The 23,063-nt window shown below is 35.4% G+C and overlaps 1 protein-coding gene across 5 annotated transcripts in view; it reads right to left on the minus strand.

Annotated features, from left to right (window-relative positions):
- The window catches only part of RASEF (RAS and EF-hand domain containing), a 48,205-nt gene that overhangs the window by 17,408 nt on the left and 7,734 nt on the right, over positions 1-23,063 (minus strand). For 2 of the 5 annotated variants that reach the window (XM_075020253.1, XM_075020255.1), the window contains exons 2-16: positions 18,249-18,395; positions 17,357-17,447; positions 14,524-14,619; positions 13,337-13,414; positions 12,768-12,883; positions 11,902-11,970; positions 10,920-11,004; positions 9,433-9,524; positions 6,858-7,092; positions 5,524-5,661; positions 5,280-5,448; positions 4,239-4,320; positions 3,263-3,377; positions 2,323-2,442; positions 1,230-1,306 (exon numbers count right to left, since the gene is read on the minus strand). In XM_075020253.1, the coding sequence (XP_074876354.1) occupies positions 1,230-1,306; positions 2,323-2,442; positions 3,263-3,377; positions 4,239-4,320; positions 5,280-5,448; positions 5,524-5,661; positions 6,858-7,092; positions 9,433-9,524; positions 10,920-11,004; positions 11,902-11,970; positions 12,768-12,883; positions 13,337-13,414; positions 14,524-14,619; positions 17,357-17,447; positions 18,249-18,395 (1,710 nt within the window). Of the gene's footprint in view, positions 1-1,229; positions 1,307-2,322; positions 2,443-3,262; positions 3,378-4,238; positions 4,321-5,279; positions 5,449-5,523; positions 5,662-6,857; positions 7,093-9,432; positions 9,525-10,919; positions 11,005-11,901; positions 11,971-12,767; positions 12,884-13,336; positions 13,415-14,523; positions 14,620-17,356; positions 17,448-18,248; positions 18,396-18,840; positions 18,858-23,063 lie in introns of those variants that run through there. The other 3 variants (XM_075020254.1, XM_075020256.1, XM_075020257.1) reach the window with 2 other exon arrangements.

Here is a 23,063-nt window from a genome sequence, read left to right on the forward strand (position 1 = left end):
CCAGACCAAGGTTCTGGGTAATGTCTAGACCATTTCAGAATCAGTGAACCTTGTGAAGAAAAATACCACTTTTTTTTTTTTTGACATTCTGAAACGACAGGCTCCAACTGCCAAAACATTTTTTTATCTTTGAAACAGTTAAAACAAAGTTATCACGTTTAAACATTAGAGATAATTTTCCAACTGTGATTAGTGTTATATAACTGTGTATCTGTGTTCTCTAATTTCATAATCCACTGCTGCATTCATGGCCAGGTTCTTTGAAATGAGTCATTTAACAAATCAGCAATTAACTTCACATTGACACTGACAGACAAAGGAATGCCTATGTTCTTGCTTCATCTGACAGATGCATTTTCCTGGAAATAAGGACTTGAAAGTCCCTTGTGAAGAAGAAATGATCCTCTCTAGAAAGCTAGTATTTTGTATTCAAGCCATGTTAATCAGTAGTATTTTAGTAACAAATAATCAAATACTGACCAAATGTGAAAAAGTTTGATTATTACTTTAGGCTGCTGCAAAAATCACATGAATATGGTTTGTAATTCTGGCCTTGAGCTCCATATATTAAACTGAAAAAACAGAGTCTGAGAATTCATTACATACTGCCAGCCTTTCAAAAATATATTGTAACCAAGAATGGTTTGTAAAGCTAATAGAATTGTAATGTTTGGCTCATACATTATCACAGAAATACCAGGTTGCTAAATGGATATAATCAGAATTTCTATATTTTAAATAATTTAGAGAAAGGGACATCAAAGAAAGTATGTGGGATTAGAATGGTCAGTAATAAAACTGCATATATAGTAATATATGTGAAAGAATTAAGAATTAATTATACATAGAATTATACACATTTGAAATTAATTTAAGAAAGAATTAAGAAAGTAAATCCATGTATCATTGAAAAATTTAATTCATTCACCAAACAGGTTTTAAAATTGTGAGCTCCATAACTGAGCTCTAATTTAAATATTAATTTTTGAGACAGCTTTGTAACATTTGCAGGCAAAAACGTTACTTGATTAAACTGAGAATAAATCCTGTCTTGCATTTATCTATAAAGACTTAACATGGTATTCTTTTTTAAATCTTGTTTGTTGAATTTGATGCTGGTACAATTTTAAATGCATATGTGTGTCTTTGTATGTATATTCACTTATAATGTCCTTTTTACAAAACATACTCAGATGCGTTCATTCAAAAATAAAAACATGGCTACTTACCGAGCAAGATGAAGAACTGCTTCTACAATATTAGATCCGTCTTTAGCACTTGTTTCACAGAACAGTGCACTGTAAGTCTGTGAGTAAAAATAAAATGTTAAGCCAACTAATCTGAAATGGTTCCCATGTGAATATGTATATTCAATCACAAATGGTTTCCTCAATAACACAAAGAAAGATGACACACATTTAAATGAACAGGATTTCTTCTGGTACTCTTTATTCTCCAATAGATTCACTTTAGTACTGTGAAAAAAACAGTAATTGCTTCTTAATTGTATCTTTTTTTACATTCACTATATTCTGAATTAACAAACTGAATGAAAACCACATCGTAGGCTTAATGTCCAAACTGAATCTTCTTTTCCACAAGATTGTAAAATAGGAAGAGAGCTGCTAGGACAGGTTACTGAATCCAGCTTGTTACCTACTCATAAACTACAGCATCTGGTATTCTAGGTTAACCAGAAATATCATTCCATAAGTAACAGATCAGATATCTGTCCTGGTATAATCAATCAATTGCATAAGCACTCAGCAACTCAAGACTCTAGATTCTACATTTTTTTCTGCAAAACACAGGCTATGTGCATTCCTCATCCCCCATATAAATACATACAAAAAACTTGTCCAGACTTCTATTTATAGCAGAGCGTTTCTTTTTTTCTTTCTGCAGACATGGCAGGAGTACAAGGTAGTCTCTTGAAGATGAAAATATTCCACTCAAAAGCTGGACAGACACAAGCCGGGTGAAAAGCCTCATATGCTCACCAGTGTGCTTCATGTTTGCACTGGCAATTTCTCTTTGGCAGCAGAAACACTCAGTCTCCTAGTCGACTCACTTTTTCACCATAAAGACTGAGAAGACTACCCCAGCCAATAACGAAGTTCAGCTTACTAGACACCGAGATGCGATTTAGCCCAGCAAACACCATCAAAATAAGACAGTTTTCGTGAAAAGTATCCATGAATCCTATTTAATAGATTTGAACAAATGACCAGAAAATTACTTTTGTTTACTAGTTTCTCACATGGTTTTCAGATTAAAGTTCTTAAGACCATTTTATCCTAAAGAGGTAGACTTGGACCTTACCATAGCCAGCTTTTCTCCATACTTTATAGGCACACATTTTTGCCCTTGTTCTGTAACGGCTTGACGGAGATCTGCTTTGTTTCCCACCATCATAATTGGAATATTCTCATGAGTTGCATCCTGTAAAGAGGATTTTATTTCCTTACTGCTAGAACACTCAGAATACAAAAAAGTAACTAGCACCAAAAATGACAAAAAATAACAAATTATTAAAGTCATGCTGAGAACTTTTCATGAGGTAGTTGATATTTAAGCAGCCAGCTTAAACATCAGCCTGCAAAGATATGCTTTCAATCCCATAAACCCTGTTTCCCAACAAGGAATTTAATGCGTCAAGTTAATCTAATGGAAACGGCTACTGTGTCCAAATGCCATGTGACAGAATTACTATGAGAAAAGTGACAAATCCTATACTATGATTAAAAAATCGCTTTCAAAAGATGATTAAAGATTTTGCTTATCACTTTCCCTCCTATTAAATAAATGCCTCTGGTCTGAGAGAAAAACCCTTTTCATCAAATGCAAATTTGTATTCAAATAAACAAACAAGAAGTAATAGTAGGAAGAAATACTGAAAATTTCACTTGAATCATAGCTAATTTACAGAATCTAACATATTGGTTTAAAATGCAAAGACTCCAAGGAATACTCAAGCCATCCACAAGAGGGTATCTGAGATGGGCTCTCATGTTCATTTCAAAAGGAAGTGAATGGGAAGAATGTGATTACATGATACCCTTTTATACAAAAAAAAGTATCAGTTTTAACACTAACTAACTGAATACATCAGGATACGTTTAGGACTTCCATGTAGCTTTTACTTCTATGAGAGACTGCAGTCTGGCTAATTCCAATATGCAGATACTCAAATTTTATAAATAATAAGGTTAACAATGGAGTGAAACATAGTTTGTAAGCTGTATATACTCAAGGGTCTTACCTCGATCATATCCACCCATTCTCGCACATTAAGAAAGCTTTTTTCACATGTTACATCATATAGCAGTAAGACACCATCTGCTCTTCTGAAGTATGATTTAGCAATACTTCGGAATCTTTCAGAAAAAACAGATTTGCATATGCTCACATTATCAAAAAAGAAGTCAATTTAACATCATTAAGAACACAGCATTACTTTATTGCACTACTGAATAAGATTCTCTCCACATTACAAGATGAGTTTTCTCACAGCTTCTTTCGAAAGTGGTTCTTGAAAACTGCTGATTTGGTCAATGAACAGATTAAACTGACTTCCAAGGTGTTGGATTAACCTCTTAAGCCCCAAAAGCTGCCAGTAGAGAAGCAACGGCTCTCAAGTAAGGAGGTCATAGGATTTTGAGGAAACTCTACACAATAATTTGAAGGACCTTGGATATACATTCAGCAATCTGTACAATTTTGCCATAAGTCTTTTTAAAGTCTTTGGGAAGAAGTTTTCATACACTGCAAATGCAATGCAAATGAGGATCAGGACTTTAAAGGAAAGAAGAGGAGAAGAGGGTGAAGGGAAGGGAGTCTTTAAGATAAAGCCTGCTCAGAAATACAGATCTGCAAGGACAAAGAAAGCTAAAGACTAAAAACAGAAGAAACAATGTACATCTACTCCATCTTTTTGTATTGCAAGAGAGGGACATACAGATTTAATTAATAAACGCCATGGTGAACCTCAATTATTTCTCTCTACAGAGAGAAAAGATTACCTCAGGCATCACCAAAGGTAACAAATAAACATTCCACTTGTCCTGGGGTCTCAGCAGAGTAAAATCACATCTGTTTATAGACATTTACATATGGCCATACCAACTTACTATAGAACCATATAATACTTAGCAGAATTTTTTCACCTAGATGAAAAAAGGCAAACGTCTTTTAGAAACAAACCAATTGAAATTATATAAGTGCAGAGAATCACTAACCTTTCCTGCCCAGCTGTGTCCCACAGTTGTAGCACTGTAGGTTCTCCATCAACAATTAGTCTTTTCATTTGAAAATCCACACCTGAAATGAATAATGCATATAGTCTAATAAAAAACATAAATAACCTTAAAAAACCCACAGAAAATGAAAAATTATGTGCCATATACAACAGTTATTTCAAGATTCATCTCTTAATAGGTTATGAAATTTCAGTCATTCACATAGCCTTGAACCACAATAATTGCCTGAACATATTTAATTTGTCTTTAGAAAAACATTTAAAGAAATATTTTACCCATACATTTTTCCAGAAGCATGGATATAAATCTGGCATTATGACCAGCAAGCAAGAAGATCTCTCTCTGCTTTATTTTGCTGAACAGTTTTATGGAAGAAGAGAAAGTGTTTTATAAAACAGACTTTATTTCAAATGCCAAGGAAGAAAAAGATAAATTAGAACAAAAATCCTGATTCAGAGGCAATAAAACAAATATATAACGATGATCTGATTGGAAGACAAAAATTCAGGCTTTGGAATCAGTAAGACAAGTTTGTTAGCTGACAGCTATAATAATATACACAACAAGTTAGTCAGAAATCCCTCCAGCTGCATTTAAACCAAAGCTTCAATAACACTTTGAAGAAATGGAGACAAAAAATAGTATGAAAGACATCAAAGGATAGTATGAAATACTAAGGAAAGAGGAAAGAGCTGAGAAGACAAGAAAGCAATGAAAAGTGCGAACAGAATTCTAAGTTCATTACACTGAAACTCCCTCTTCTGGTGCTTTGTATTGCTCAGGAACAGGCTTTGTGCTTTGCAAAGAGAAACTAAATTAGAGTAGTACCCTATTATCCACTCCAAACAGCAGTCAGGCACTTCTAAGCTTTAGTACTCAATTAGATCTCACAGCCTAAGAAACTGCGTGTGTATATTCAGGAAACCCTGGCAAGCAATCACAGAGAGTGATCTTTTCACCCACTTCTGCAGAACAGCAATGAAATTCACTTTAATATTTTAAGAAGAAGAACAACTATACCCAGGGTTGCACTGGTATTGCCTCGAAATTCATTCTTGCACAGTCTCATAAGGAAACTGGATTTTCCCACTGCTGCGTCTCCAGCAAGAACAATCTTGTAAGCTTTCTCTGAACTGGGGTATTTCGGAGTACATTCAGTTGCATCTGACTGAAAATAAAAAGAACCCCTCTATTTCAACTCATATAAAAAATATTCTCTGTATCAAACACTGGGTTTTTTCTTTTTTGCTAAAGAACTGGTTACCTGAGGGGTGACAGCAGATATGTATTTCCTTGTTGAAGCAACTGAGCTGCTTCGACTTACTGGTTGTGAGGTCTTCCAGTCTAATAGTGTACGGCTGTTATCAGGACTGTATGCTTCTTCATCCCTGATCTCTGGAACCTGAAGGTACAAGCTAGTGCGTTAGTTCTGGTGAGAAATGTATGCTTTTTTTGAAAGGCACAGCTAAAATTAACTAAAACATTTGTTTCAACAGTTTGGATCAAACAGAGATAAATGACCAAATAGAGCTCTGCAGTTCTAGTCAAAATACTGTGATTATTCTGTTCTTATTCACATTTGCTGTTTACTATAGCCTACATTTGGTCCTTAAACATGTTTGCTGTTTGGCATACATGCTTTCAGTACAGTTTCCAGATAGAGCGAATTAATTTCCAAATGGAAAATTTCAGCTTAAGAAATAATTACAATAAACAAATACTTTATTTCAAAGCTTATTTTACAAAAATTAAGAATTTCCCTACAAGATGTTAGTCTCTATACTATTACTACTCAAGCTAAATTAACTACAGCACAGCTGTAATCAGCACTATTCATAGCATTTTCAACTGCAAACAGAGACTAAATGTCTCTACTGAATGCACAGTAAAGGATCTGCTCTAGAAAAAACCCTGTGTTCTACTGTGCTTGATACTAGCCTTGCTATGCAGTGTTGAGGGCCAGGTCTGATGGGGCTTTGAGCAACCTGCTCTAGTGGAAGGTGTCCCTGCCCATGGCAGAAGGGGTAGAATTAGATGATCTTTAAGGTCCATTTCAACTCAAACCATTCTATGATTCTATGATCAGTAAAGCTCTCCATTTTACTAACAACAAAATGGACACAATAATACCCTCCTACATTTCTAAATTCTCTGAGACTTACTGTTTAAGTCAATGTATGCACTAACAGTATTCTTTTTCTCATATATGTGATTTTTTTCATTCACTGTCACAGCATAGTAAGAGAAAGTGAACAGAAACCTATTTTACTTCTATAGTATCTGCTTTTTAATCATTAAAAAATGGGCTCCTGTCCGCATGCTGTTTAACAACCTTCAAAAACCACATCTACTTCAAAAAATGAAATTATTACCTGAAAAACCTATTAAAAATGTCAAAACAAACATCTTGTATCAAAGAGCAGTAACTGTTTATGCAGTCTCCAAATAATTGTCACTAATCTTATTTAAACACATATAACCCAAATACTTAGTTTTAACTGGTCTACAGGAAAAGATCTATTTCATTTTAAAAAACAGGAAACTAATTTTGTCTCCAGCCAAGGTCTTTCTCAGAGAAGGAGTAAGTCTGGCACTCACATCTGTATCAGAAGCATCACCACCAAAGCTTTCTTGCATACACTGTGACCTTTGAAAAATCCTTTGATGTCTGTATTCCACTTCTGAATCATACTCATTTGAATCTCTCAGGGTAGACAAACCACTGTCAAAACAGCTCTCAGGTAAGCTGTCAACTTCATAGTTTATCCTTTGCATAGGATCACAAAGCGCTAAAGAATCATAATCTTCATCCACACAAGAAGAATGAGATGATCTAATATGAAAATATTGGGAGGGGGGAAGAAAAAAAATTATTCCACAATTATTTTTCCCAACAGAATTGGAGCCATTCTGGAACAGTCAATACTTAGAAATGCTAACTATACAGTTTCAGATGTATGCCAATGCCTATTTTGCCTTTCTAAATAATTTCTTTTTCAATCATATCTCTTAGGATGCTCAGATTAAATTATATGAACAATGTTATTGATGATTACTTCCCAAGTCTCAGTAAGAATGTCTATTTATTCATACACAGAAAAAATAATTGTTTAAAAAAGATTCAGAAAATTATGTACTATGAAGACATCAAAGGCAGAAGATGATACCTGATAGTTTAGCTAATTTTGGCCTATTCTAAGACACATAAAATGACCTTGAAATACTGTATCTAACTGAAATGAATGCATTTGTTCACAGATGCACACAGGCCAATAAGTAACAGCTATAAATAGAGAAAAGGGGGTAACCAGGTTCAGGAGATCAGTAATGGTGGAAGAAGTCACTGAAATATGTTTTCTTACAGTTTGGTAGGCTACGCAAAACTTAAGGTTTTACATAAAAGTCCTTTCTTTCACCCTTCCTTCAAAAGCTTTTTTTTTTCTTTACTCTGGATGCTATAACATATAAAAATATTTAAATGGACGCAGCAATGACAGTATGGCTTACAGAAAAAAAAATTAGTTTTTATTTGTGTAAATGAAACTACAGAAAAGAAAGATTAATAGAGTGAATCTTAAAAGAATCAAAAAAGTTTACTTTGGCTACAGTCATTATCCTGCTCCTGCAGCAAGACAGGGACAGGCACAAATTAAAGTGAGATAGAAAAGGTCTCCAAGTCGCAGTGGAGAAGAGAGAACCAGTTTGGCTCTGTCCTGTTGGATATGGATGCGAAGCACTAAACTGCTAGAACAGACAAGGTCAGCATCAATCCTTGTAAAGATAGTTTGCTGCCAGAGGGGCTGATCTGATGTCAGGAGACAAAGTACTGAAAATGAACAGGTTTGGGGACATTCATATCTCTTTCTGTCTTTTAACACTACTAAGTCACACTTGTTTAGAAGAAAGTTTATGTGGTAGGAATAAAACTTACTCTTAAGTACCTTGCACTTCTCGCTTTTGCAGGAATGCAAGGATTGCACCATGTGGCAGTTACTAATAAATATTCAGACAGAAAGACATCGCTAAGCCTCCAGAGAGGTTTTAGTTACCCCTTCAGAAAATTACTCAATGTAATATGCAGCTTAGTAGTGGATGCCTCTCAAAATTTGCAGAGGGTCCAACAGAGGGGAATTGGTTTTTATCTGCATTCAGCAGAGGGAATCAGTCTGTGACAAGCAAAATTTTACAGCCAGCAAACACATCTCACATGGAGACAGCAGAATAAGAGTAACACTGTAGAATAGATTGAGATATTATTAGTGTGAAGCAGAAGCCAACTTAATCCCTACCAAAGATATTAATCTCTCTGGCAAAATGTAAAACACAGACTACCAAGAACTCTAACAGAGATCATTCTAGAGTATGAAGTACCACTGAAAGAAAAATAATTAAAATAAGAAAAAATCTATCAATTTAATAAGGACACACATTTTTGCTGGCAGTTCCAGCTGTCTGGAAAAAAAAAAAAAAAAAAGGTGAAAACATAGCATCATCTCCAGCACTGGAGGTTGGATCCAATGTCCAGTGACTTCAGTGAAATTCTCTGCAATGATCTAAGGAAGCTCTGAGTAATGACCTGCATCTGGTAAGTACGAAACCAAAGTAGCTCTGACCATTTGATATTTGCACTTAGATAACTTAACTGTTCTCAGTGGTTCTTAGCCAATTAATATCCAAGGGCATTCACTACTCTTGCATGTCAGTGTGAGATGAGGATGTTCATTCTTTTGAAGAATTAGGCCCACATACCTTTGTAATACTTATTACATGAGAAAACCAGACATACAGGCTGAAGATAAAACAAAAAATGTTTTATTTCCTAAGTACTGAGTAAGCTAGCTAACAGAGGTCCTCAGTAGATTTTTACAGTTTCTTGGAGGCAAAGAGAGGAGATTGAGAATCAAACTAGAATCAAAACGATCCAAGACCAAACAAGAGGCTGTCTGAACTCTCCATAAGTTCATGAATTGCATGAAAAGAGTTTTCCTGAGATTTCCAAAGTCATTGAAAATATTCCTATTGACTTCAGTATACTTTGGATCATATGCTATGGTCACACATTCCTTCTGAATCAGACAGACCTATTTGCTCTGTTATTTGACAATATTTGCTCTATTAAGACAAGTATGAAGCCCTAGTCTTTTTAAACTTAATAAAAGTAAACCTGGCTTACCTGTCATATCGTGTGTTTAGAGGAGACTGTCCACCATTACATTTAGGACTGCTTCTAGAGATGGTACTTCCTGGTGATGTGTTTGCTAACCGCTGCGACAGATACATAACAAATGCATAATAAGTTTGATGAACACAGTGTAAGCATCTAGATTTGTAATGAAAAAAGTGTGTATCATCAAAATTACCGCTGTGTATTTTCATATATATTCAACTACTTATTTTTAATTAAACCTCATGCTTTATATAGGACTGGATGTCAAAAGGCCCATTACACATAGCATTTAGGCTCCACTGTTGCCTTAATACTGAACCTGCTAGGCACATGCTATCGAAAGACAATGGAAATTCCAAGAGGATGATTTCATTGACTACACGTGAAGACTGAAATGCTAAACTCTGAAAAGTAATATTTTAGAAAAATGGCATGTTGACTACTAAAGTCAAAAGGGAAATGTCACTGGCTGAGCGTTTCAGTAGAGATACCTCCTGGTTCTTGAATGAGATAGTGGAGAGAAGGAGAGATCTCAACTGATAGCACATGACAGAATATTTTGTAAGTTCTGCTGTCCCTTTACACATTTATTCACTGGGAACAGTTTCCTCTGCCTTCTCTGTAAGCTGCCTCTCTTACGTTTCAGGGCATGGCAGAAGGAAATGTTACCACTTGTTGCATCTGCAGTGAATCTTTGGTAGCCTGTATCAGCAAAAGGCACTCGTGTTCATTGGTCTGGTATGCTGGAAACAGGCAATGACCCCTATTTTCCTGCTTCCTGACCCGTATTGTCTCTATGGACCCTTTATTCTGGCCCCATCCTTCTAAAAAGTTAGCTCTTTCCTGGTGATGTAAGGCCTTGCCCAGTCATTAGTTTTGGAGTTTAATAGGTTTCCCAATATTGCAAAATGGCAGTGTAGAATAAATTTGTTGTAACTTTCAAGTCTTCCTTTCTCTGGTTTGGAGGATGGCACGTTACATCTGTTACAACACATCCCTGTACAGTTGTGATAGTCCAAAAGGGTCTGACCGAGGTCCCTTTTATCAACAGTCACTGCTATTCATTTTCCCAGTGACTTGCCTGGACAAAAGTTCAAATTCGGTTAAGCCCCTGCTACTAAAAGAAAGCAGTTTTCTGAAAAAGTGTTTTCAGTGGTAGGGCACTCCCATATATGCAATACAAATATATTCCCTTTAGTGCAAGAGAAACTGCTGATTTATTCACTTCATCAGATACATTTAGCTGTAGCTTATTAAAAAAATCACTACTTTCCAAAGCACCTCAGAAAGTAGTTGTGGTCTAACAGAACTCCATTATTTCACAAAAGATAAGTAAAATCTGACAAAATTCAGCTACACAAGTATATTCCCAGAATAAGTCCACTGATTAAAACTCAATTTTCTGAGTACCCACTGAAGTACAAACGAATTTGCATTTCCTGTGTTAATTCTTAAACTTTCTAATACAACATAACAAAATTATAAATACATACCAATGATCTGTTGTACTTGCTGAAACTGTTTTCAAGAGCTGTTCTTAAACCATCATTGCTGTCATGTAGCTTTCTGTTAGCTGATCTAACAAGGAAACATAGTTTAACTTGCAGGAGTAAAGAAAACATTAAAAACTATGTAACTTACCACAAAGAAGAATTGAAAAAATACACTTTTTTTTTCTTTAGATAAACACTGAAGAGTAATGTGGAACTAGAAATGTGTTGTTGTATACTCAAACAAATGATTGTACATGAAAAAAGCACTGTGAAGTTTAGCCTCCAGTAGCAGCCTAGGAAACCCTGTTTCACTTCTGTAGCATTGTCTGTGGTCAGCTGAGGGGAAAAAAGACACTGTAGGAATGGCCGCAATAACACAGCTATGGGGTAGTAAACTGTACAGCCATTTCTGAAATACAAAGTGATTGACTACCCTTTAAGTATTGTTGAGATGGCTCTAAGGATAGATGCGACTCATCCTAAACATATTCTTTCTTTCAAGTAGCTAAGGAAATTAACATAAGATATAAGAAAAATATTCATTGTGATCCTCCTTGAAAGTAGAAATCTGTACACACCTTGTATAATACTGCACACACTTAGTACTTTCCAGATAACGATAAGACAGGGAGTTACTGGATAAGTGAAGTCAATAAAAAAAGGAGCCAAGTAATATTTCTCATAACAGCTTGGATAGACTCAAATCTCATTCAGCTTATCATAAAGAAATGAAAGTCAGTGAGGTTAAGAAAAGAAAGGAAAAACAATGAAGAGTTAGTGGCTCAGTTACACAGTAGAGTTAGTAGCACAGTACCTTCTATGAGAGTTGAGCACAGTATTTTCCATGAGAATTGAGGCCGTTTCAGTATTTTTACTTGGTATTTTTTCCCAAATGTCACCCCAGTCTTTTGCATACAAAAACATTTAGCCCCGAATATGACAGGACAAAGTTTAATAAAAACCTAAATTACTAAGTACTTACTGAAGTATTTCAATTTGTCTTTCCAGGTTATCTCTGTCTTCAGTATACTCTCGGATCATTTCTAGGTCTCTGCAAAAAAAACCCAAGAAGTTATACTCTACAGGATATCCTTTTTTATTTTTATAATGTTGCTTTTGGCAGAGGACAAAACTCAACAGTCAAGATTTGTAAGAGGCAATAAATATATAGTGCTGAAAAGATAGCATTTCAAAATATTTCCAATACAGTTTTTCTATGTTTACATTTCTGCTGAAAGATGTTAAAAGCAGTTTTATGCAAAGAAAATCACTTGGTAACTTGATTGATTTCTGCCATTATATCTCAACAAAGACTGTGAATGAAAAATAAAAGATCTACAAAATAACCATATGGACTAACTCCTTTCCCCCTGAAATATCATTTGTGTTATCTGAAGATAATCAAATAATGAAACTGTCATTTACGCTCCTTTAAATAAATGTCAAGAAGCAGCTTTCATTCACTTTAGAAAAAAACTGGGTGAGACTGATGTGGGAGGCTTCCAAAACTATTCTCCCTAATATTCATACAGATATTCACCTGAGTGCAAGACATGAAGGAAAAAACTGCCTGATGCTATAACTTCTCCTCCTAACTAGAGTCCCAGTAAAATCAATGGGTTTCCTTGCAAGATTATGAGAGTTCTCATCATATCCAGAACTTGCTTTTTCAGAAACCTGACAAGAGAAGTGAACAGTAGCCATGGCACACTTTGCGTGGTGTCAAATGTGTACCTGTCATTTATGGCAAATTTAGAAAATAACAGTAACCAACCGCATACATAACAACGACATCAGACAACAGATTTTTTTCTACGTGATAATTTTTTCACCGGGGAAGTACCTTACCTCTCAGTGTTCAGAGTCTGATCTGCATACTCGCTTTTCAAGCTGTCTAATTCACTCTGTAGAAAAGCTATATTTGTCTGTGCTTCTAAAAGATCTTTCTTAAGTTTCTGATTTTCCTTAAAAGAAGGAAGATATTAGATGTTAGCTGTCATAGTCACCTGCATAAAATGCTGACATATTATAATGGTAAAATAAAACCCATCAAAATTAAATAAAAATGAAACACTAGAAAATCTGAGCACAGAGGGGGAAAGAAAATTAAAGAACTCTAAATCAACAGAGAAGTCAGGAAATCAACATGCAAGAATTACCAAATTTTTATTTTTCCATTTCAGTTACACAAAAAGGGGACTATATCATCTCAAACCATTTCTAAACGTTATACCTAGAATGTGTATGCATTTATACCAAACAGGTTTTTTCTTCCCAAGTTACAGATGCTCATACACTTACCAACTTCAAAAGTTTATTTCATAGCTTACTAGTACTGAATGTAAAAAAAGAAAAGTCTGTATTGTAGAGGCTAAAACCGAGGCTAAATTAATAAGTTAACAATAATCATCTCTTACCAGCAACATATCATGTATTCTTTTTCTCAGTTCAACCACATCTTCCCTGTGATTTACATTTTTTGATTGCTCCTCCAGCTAGAAGGATAAAAATTGCACAATTAATGTACGTTATTGATTGTTCTGATTCAAAGAACATAAAAAGTAATGGAAATCATATTAAATTATCCCTAAAGTGTTTTACAGCTATTAAAGTTTTTAAAATCCAGAGTTTTCCCAACTGTGTGAGTAGGGAGCATTACTCCAAAAATCATTGGCTTTCTATACAATTTTTTTAATCAATACTTAAAATATTTAATGACCATTTTGCATTCTGTAGGTGTTGAACATGCATAACTAGTGACACAGAAGCCAGATATTGAGAAGATATAAACAGGTGTATGCCCACTAATGTAAAAAAAAAAATTATATACTACCTCATCTGTGTAGTATTTGTACTACAAGCTTTCAAGCTCTCATGTTTCTTCTGAGAAATACCCTTTTCTATCAATGCACTTTTAAGTGCAATTCAATATGAAGAAACAAAAATATATCCTCATTGGTCACTATAATTCTGGTAAAACTTATAGAAAATCTAATGTCAAAATTAAACCCAAATTCCAAAATAACCCAAATCAATATTCATACCTGAGATTTCAGTTTACCTTATGCTTAGGTATTAAATTAAAAGATCGGGTTGGAGTTAGGCTCAGATTAGTACTAACTAGTTCCACTAATAATTTCAGTTTAAAATTACAGCTTAAACCCACCTCTACCATTAACATTTGAGAGAAAGGCAGTAGCTGCTAAAAGCACTATATTACTGTAAATTACTATATTTGAGTCACCAATTTCATCTAAACCTATAAATTACAAATACTTAGAGGCAATATATTAGACTATTTCTATTTTATCAAATATAAGACTAGGTAACTGTACTGTTAACATCTTGACAGACCTAGAAAATTACTCAGCAACAGAATTTGCCTAGCAGTTGCTCCTTTTCCTATGTGTTTCAGTAAATTACACAGAATGACTACAATAGCTCAGGATGACAATACAACCTATAAAATTATTTGCAGTTGCCATTTACTAATACACATTAAATTAAAAAGCTGGCGTTATGATTATCTATCTTGGGGAAGGCACTTCATAGTGTCAGCATCTCTTAAAACACTTTAAAAACTCTCACCATGACTTCAACTCACCTTTTTAAGTTTTTTTATTGTCACCTGAAGATCCCCAACTTCAGTATCATACTGGCGCTTCAGCTCATTTAGTGCTTCTTCAGCTTTTCGCTTCTCCTGCAATATTTTTAATTTTATTAAGAGTTGAGGCAGGTTTCAACTGTTTATTAAAAAAATGCATTCATCAGTTTGGAAACCACACACTTGCCCCTTCGATTAATGTGCGTAATTTTGTCTTTCCATCATGTGAACCTGGCCCTTCCTTAAGATCCACAGATGCTGATTCTGTAAATGCGGTCCATTTATAAAACATTCATAGAAATGAAATGGTAAGGTGCAAGCAAAGATATGCATCAATTCAGTGTTTGTTATTCACATCATAGGTACTTAACATTCTCGGTGTCTTAAAAAAAACTGAAAGAGAAGGGTTCAAATTTTATTTGTACATAAATTTAGGTGTTGCATATATTCATGTATACATAAACACCCGCACACAAAAGAGGGCATTACATCCTTTTTTTCAAACCAGCCTTCTATGGCTCAGCATACAATGTGCTAGTAATAGCATCACTGTGCCACCATCAGTTACTTATTTAGGTCTGCTTTTCTTTTAAATTTTTTCACTTTCAACTGTTGGAACATTACAAGCCCACGTTCAGTAAAAGGCATGCTTATGACAGCATCTTTAGTTTCATATGGTACTTCGTCTGAATATCAAACTAAGTACACTATTCTGTGTTTAATTTTAATCAAAACAGATTTTGAAAGGAAGTTCATCAATGAGTTCTCAACAATGAGAAGAATGGTATGTTCTGCATGTTATAGATGAGTATGTGTTTAACTCACTCCAGTCACTCCCCAGGGACTTCAGTGAACAGTTTCACAACACAAGAAACCAGAATGCAGCAGTGATATGGGCCCCATTGAAACAGGTTGAGTTTTCACATGGAAAGGACAGACATGGACTTTGCTCAGAATTCAGCGCTTTCCTGTCGGTGATGCTGACATCCGTGTGTTAAATGATAATCCGTGTGTTAAAACGATAATCAAAGTAATCAGCTCAAGCTGGACTCTCCTACTGTTGGTATTGTTTGGTAACTATTTGCTTCCCTTGAAGAAACAGGATAGGCTCAACCTGCAGATAGTATCATGCAGAGGCAGGTGTCACAGCCGCATGGGTGAGATCACTCTGACGAACAATAGCCTTGAGTACAGGCATTAAGATTAATGGCTTAGTACAATCCCACAAAGTAAATATCTTACATTTACTCTCAGGGCGTTTTAGTAGGTGGAGTATGTGGAACTACGAGGGAAAGGGAACATTTAGGAGTGAAAACGAAAAGAGCACTCCAGAAACAAGTTACAGCCCATCTTTCATATCTATAGCTACGTGTGAAACAGTGAAATCGCAATCCATGCAACTCGGTGACAATTTGAGGACTTTTTAGAATGAGAAACATAGACTAGATGTGGATAATACATAGCAGATGTGTTTTTACATAATGCTAGTATGTAGCTGTGGAGGTTGTTCTCAGAGTGAGGGAATACACACATCTGTCATCTTTTTACAGTAGTTAAAAAGTCTTGAGGGCTTTTTTACCACTTTTTGCAGAACAAAAATTTTCCAGTGCAAATGTATTTGTTTTCTAAAAATAAACGATTAGTCTCTCTGGAAATAGAAAGTTTATCTCTCCTGAGAGTTGCATTATCATTAGTTTAACACATTACGATACACTTTTTTTACTGGAGTGATACCTTTAACATTTTTATGTCATTGTATTTTGTTTCTAGGAAAACAACTGACTTTTATGGTTTGGTAGGAGTATTGCATCTTATATAGAAAAAGATGCTGTTTGAAGTAAATCTATCAGAACACTGTTTACCTTCACAGATCAATTACCGTGAACTATTTAAAATCAGAAAGTTGGCTGACTGCACTTTGCTGCTTCTGATTCTGCAAATGCTTTGGTGAAAGAACCCATACCAAATACATAGACGTTCAGTATTTTGTATGTCCTACAAAGTAATAATTATGCCAATAGTATATGTTTTAATTAATGCATTTCTTATGTCCACATTAGAACACTTTCACAAACTGCTATTCTTATGCACACTATAAATTTAGGCTTCTCTTACATGAATTTAGTAACAGCATGAAACAGACAACACCAGTAGGGTGGTGTTACCATACTGCTTTCTGCTTAGGATTACACAGCCGTATGTGGCTCTAATATATCTTTCAATGGCTAAGGTGAAGAAGATTCTTGTACTTTTCCATCAAGATGGCAAGCCGGTTGAAACAATGGCTAAAACTTGAGCACATTGAAACAGAACTTCACATCAACTTTCAGAGATTCAGGCCCTCACAGACTGTCATCACAATTACCCTCTCATGTCTATAAGTCTCTAAAATATAGTTTCAGGATGAGAATGGGGGAAAGAAAGATGACCGCTTCAGGCAGATACACAAATTAGAAACAAATGACCTAAGCATTAATTTCTACATAAATTAATCTACTAGGAGAACTAGATTCCATTCTTTCATGGTGAAAAGTCATTTCTCCAATATGTTTCCAATACAGGTCTCAGAAATAAGTTCCTCCAGGCCAGCATATTCTCACAAAAGAGAAAGACTTTTTTTTCTTGGTTTATTACATCTGAGCAGCCATTCTTCTTTGGGAAAGCATTAAGAGAATACATTTTTGACCTCATGGATAGCTTCTTTTCATCCAGGCCCTGCCTTCAGTGGCTTTTAGTCAGCCCATCAGGATCAAAAACACACCCAGCCTTCAATCCTGCTTAAGACCACTGAGAGTTTGGCAATTATAAAATTTTGTAAATATAAAATACTCACTTCCTTTTTAACTTTATGCTCCACAGCCTGTATTCGTTGTTCCATCTCTTCCTCCAGCTCACTGAGCTGAACTGCTGCTTTATCCTGAGCTCTAAAATTTGAAAGTGAATACTCTCTTAGAGATTACCCTCTGGGTTGATAGAAACATGTGAAACACACCTGCCTACCTCAGCTGAAACAAATTAGACAGAGAGACATGGCAACAGTTTAACATTGCCCAGACCTTGAATCCGATATGGTTGGGAAACAAAAAATCACAAATTAATTTGAAGGTAAGGGCAAATTAGATTTTAAATAATAGCTGACAGATGATGATTAGTATGAAATACATCACATCTGCATTTTGAAAATTAAGTTACAGAGATAAAAGGCTCCTCTGGTTATCCTATGAAGAGACTTCAAAAGGATAGCTACAGCAACTTGCATGACCCACACAAACAAGATCTTTGTCCTGAGCTAATCTGTTTGGTTTTGGCAGTAATGATGCGAGATTGCAGATGCCAAGTAGTTACAATAGGTAAATACACCCCTTGAAGCTGAAGAAGCAAAAATATGGTTTCTAAAGTGAAGATATAATGGACATGTATGCTAAAACTCAAAGTTACAGCCAAGGAAGAGTAGTTAAAATGTTTTAAGACATTAAACACAAGAATAGAGGCTGCAAAAATTTGGTCCAGGACTTATTCAATATATGAACAGGGAATCATTTGCAAGCTGCTGTATGTGCTTATGCACATGTATGTGCATATAATATAAACTAACCTTTGACCTCCATTTATGGAACTACTCAGCATAACATATTTTGGCATTAGCTCCCAGTAGTTTAACCCAACAAAGTGTGATAGAGAAAAAAGTAACTGCATAACTGAACCAGAAACACAACTTACTATACCTTTTTACAGCGATGGCCAAAGTTTCCATCTCTGTGCTTTGAAGTTTGATCTCTCGGATGAAGTTCTTAATGACATGTTCGTACGGTTGGATTAATCTTGGTTCCGCTATGTGTATGTTCTGATACAGAACACTGACCTGCTCTTGTCTAAAAGAGAAATACCATTTTAACGCACTAACTTGGAACAATGTTCTATAACAGGTTTGAAAAATGTATTACAAATGAAGATATTCCCCTTTTTGCATATTTTTAAAATTTAGCAAGTTAGATATGGACTTTGAACATTCAGCATATAATGTCTGAATACTTCTAAATCATGTTTACCCTTCCTGCTTCTTTACTTTAACAGTTACTGTAGAAAAAACTTTTTAGCTTAAGTAAAATTTTGTACTTCTGTTCATGGTGTATTGAAGAGCACGCCACTGGAATAACCCATAATGTGTATCAAGTTTGTTGGTGGCTCTAATGTTAATCATAATCTGTGAATAAGTTTACAACTTTAGGAGGCTGCATAAGAAATGAAAATGGGTATGAATGCCAACCACCTAAGTCAAAATGGATGTGTAAAGGGGTGAGAGGGAGGTGATCATACCTCCTTCAAGTAAAATTTTTGATGTTCCCCCAGCTGTTGGACTCCTAGTATTTTCATCTCTTGTATCAGTGTGTGGCGGAGGCAGAGCTGTAGGGGAAATGAGAATACAGCTCTTTGGTTTAAGACAAATTACTCTGCTCCAGACTACTGCACTCCTCATAACACCAGCCCTGTTTTATACTGCAAAAATTCATTGTTATAAGAAATTAATTCTGTATATGATTCTCATGTGAAAGATAACATGTATCTTGTACAGAAGAAAGCAAAAAGTTTCTGTAGACCCTTTAGTTATTAAAAGCCCTCCTGAAATTTATAGTGCTGCTTAAAAGCTGGACCAATGCAGGAATAGTATATTCTGACTTCCATTTGATCTAGACTCATTTACATAGATTGCATGCAGTTTTAATTGTCAAAGCAAAGAATCTTGACAAGATACAAACCCAAAGAATACCATAAGCACCAAGACATTATTACACAGGTTACTACATAAAAAGCACTGATTTCTGGTCATACCACTAGTAACACCATGTAACCCTTTGCGTTACATGGTAGCTAGGTTCCAACATCTGGATTACCCTAAGGCAATCTACCAAAGAAAATCCTATAACAGAATTTAGCAGTCCCAAGGAAAATTCAAGCCGATTGCCACATCAACTATATGCCAGAACATGAACAGGTATTAAAGAACTTAAAAATTAAACAGAAAAAAAGGAAAAGGGAAGATCAGGTCTAGAAAGGTAGGGAAAGCAGGCCAGTAATGAGGAAATACAGCATATCAGTTGCAGAAATGCAAACAAAAACAATGTTTTGCAAGTTCTAGTGTAACACCATATCTAACATATCACAAATACATGATGTCTTGTTGTTGTTAAAGGAAAGCTTAAACTCTGATTTAATGATCCTTCTCGTTAGACAGCTGATATTTTCCTATCTTCTATGGAGGTAGTGCTATTTAATACCTTCAACATACACATGATATCAACAATCTGCATTTTTTCCCCACTTGAAGCAATTCCACAGCTTAGATTATCAACATTGCAGCACTCTGCTTCTTCTAGGTGATTTCCACACTGAAGGTATAGCTTGTTTTATTGCAAAAGTACCATAATTGTTGCTATAGCTCAGATTCCCATCTTAAACAACTGAAGTATTTCAGAACACCATAAAATGTCCTTCCAGCTGAAGTGCTGATATTCATTTCAATATACAGAAACATAACAGCAGCACAAAGAAATACAGATTTACTGATGCCAGGGGCACTTCTGTGTACATACATGTTTCTGTCTTGCAAAGGGATTCCTTTCCAAACCCTAATGCTTTAGCTGTATTCAGTATTTCCAGAATTTAAGTTAAACTTAATGTAGTGCTCTGAATATCTTCCAATGCATGCACACAATTTCTTTTTTAAAATATTTTTTAAACAGAGTGATGTCAAGGTTCACAAGTAGTCACAATAACACGCAGATTTAGCAGATCAACAGATGCTACAAACTATGTATAAATAATGTATCATTAAAGAACTCCCCAAATGTACGTTTACTCAATAATTCACATTTAAAAAACTGTTAGGGACGTTTTCCTTAGCAACAACTTTGTGCTAAAACAATGCTGACATTATCAGCACCATCAGAAATATTAAAACTAGGAAAAACAAAAAAATGAAAACAAAACTATAGAGTTAAAATCTGCCCTCCTTTCACTCTGTACTTTTGCAACATACAGACAAATGCGAAATTTCTGCACTAAAGGGCTTACTGCACAACAGAGTTTTTAAATGGTTTTGATAACAATGCATATCACAAAATAAGTCTGAGGTTTGGGTTCATCAGATCTCAATTAAATTTCAAGCGTACAGCAGATATGTAGCATTTAGACACCGGTTTCCAAGTACATGCAGCTGGACAAACAATAAGTTCAGTATCTCAAGGTGTTACCATTTACAGAATTCCTACCACACTTCCATTAACACTGGGTAGGCTTGAAGCTGGAGCCTAGCTGTACTTCAAACATTACTATATGTAGCTTCTTCGTAGCCTCTCTATTTGAAATTCCATTTATTTTTGATAGTTGGACTGAGAGCTGGTAACGTATGCTGCATTTCATAAATTCTTAGCACTTCAGCAGTTGTCCTTCAAAGCTGCAAATTGCTCACCAAAACAGCCAATAAACTATTCCAGAATAGTTTCAAATTTTAGATAGAAGTAGAGATTGTGCATATCCAGAATTAGCTGCTGAAGAATGTCACTTCTTCAAACAGTGTGAATATATATACACACAGTCCTTTAAATGAGCTGCATGTAAAATAGAAATGGCAGATAGACGGAGTTTATCACTCTTCCAAGGCAAATAAATTCAGCACAATCTAGCTCAACATATATGAGTTTTAGAAATACAAAATACAAACATGAAATCTGTGTTCTGAAATTTTCTTTTTTCCTTTAAATTTCACCAACAAGATGCTTACCAATAAGCATGTTTCCTAGAAGGCAAGCAAACAGTAAGAAATTTCCTTGTTACTTGATGCTAACATAAAATATTCATTACTTGAGCAAATGTTTTCCTGATTATCTTCCAAATCACAGGTCACTGAACTATGGCTGGATCTTTCAGGACCTACATAACTTTTTTCACAAGATTATAGAGTTATGTTGGTACTCTATCTTTCTCACCCCACCTTGTGCAGGATTAATCAGCTGCTGTGTTTAAATCAAATGAAGCTACATCCATAAAACCACACGGTACTTCTAACTGTGCTATACATCCTGTGTTCAAAAACAACACATGCATAATGTTAATAGCAGAGGCCTCCTACCATATAGATTATTAATGGAGTAGCAAAATTAAAGGTATAATGTCTTATGCTGATGGGAGCAGAAAATCAATTAGTCTGGCCTTTGCTTACTGTATTTCGTGCCAGGAGCAGAAGAGATTTGTAATGGAATACTGTAACGCATTTCTGCAGCTGCAAGAATGCCACAGCCACTCCCTCTTGCAGCTTCTTTTCAAAGTGTATGCAAATACACATACCAGAACCAAAGATAGAAATCAGTATCTCCATGCCGCTGAGCCCCTGCCATACAGCTAAGTCTGCTTTAAGATGCACTAGTCAGAAGCACAAAATAGTTATTGTGAGAGTTTATTCTCCCTTTGTGATACAAAAACCTCTTTATTATTCCTCCTTAGCCCAGTGACCAGCTACCATCCAGATGGTTTCAAAATATCTCAGTGACCCAGTTTTATGAAGCAGTACTTAGGCCTAAGTAGCAAAACAATACCCATACAACCACAACTGTGCAGGATCCTGGAAAGGGCCTGGAAGGCTTTTTTAGATTAAAATTGGCCACAGATATTCTCTGTGACACTCACCTGAGTGCTTCTGTGGCAACTTTATGGGAGGTGTTAGTTAAAAACATGACTCAACAACTACTGCAGCAACAAAAAAACAGAAGAGAAATTGAAGTCATGCAACAAAATTGATGGGACTCTGCTTAATCACTTACGCCTTCAGCAAGAAGTAATATACTTTCATGAACTGGCAAGACTGCTATTGATTTAATCACTCCAAGTATCTGTGATGAATTAGCAGCACGCACACTGCAATATTTTATAGATACACAGAATTTTAGAAAGATGTAGTTATATACACTCTATATCAACATGCAGTAAGTATTTGATGATTATGAGAGGAATTGTTCTGAATTGTCTCTTTCCGTATTTTCAATCACTCCTCTGTTTTCACATGCTTTGGTAAATATCAGTGACACCTCTGCAGCAGGACATATTAGTTGCAATGAATATTGCCCAATTTGTTTGTTTGTCTCCAGTTCCCCTTGAATACATGCTATTTCTTTCTGCAGATTCATTAGTTATTCAAAATCATTTATCAAGGAAGACTTCACAAACGGATTTCGCCAAGCTGACTTCTGAACTCTGAATAGTCTATCCTTTTGCTGGACAAAAAGGCAACCAGAACGCTTTCACTTCAGTTTCAGCAAAATTCATCTGAAATGCTCAGGTTTGCCCTTTAAAACTGGTCTTCCTTGAAATCCCAAAATCACTTTTAAATGGATTTAACTGCACACCTTTAAGTTCCCCACTAACACAACTGCAGACATTCACAAATACTAATGCAGTTTTTGATATAAGGCATGAAAGAAACTGTCCCTTTGGCCTGTCTGACGCTACGGTTACACTACCTACCACGCATGCACTACCTCTCTGCT

Source organism: Buteo buteo, chromosome Z (genome assembly GCF_964188355.1).
Source record: "Buteo buteo chromosome Z, bButBut1.hap1.1, whole genome shotgun sequence".
Taxonomy (NCBI): Eukaryota; Metazoa; Chordata; class Aves; order Accipitriformes; family Accipitridae; genus Buteo; species Buteo buteo.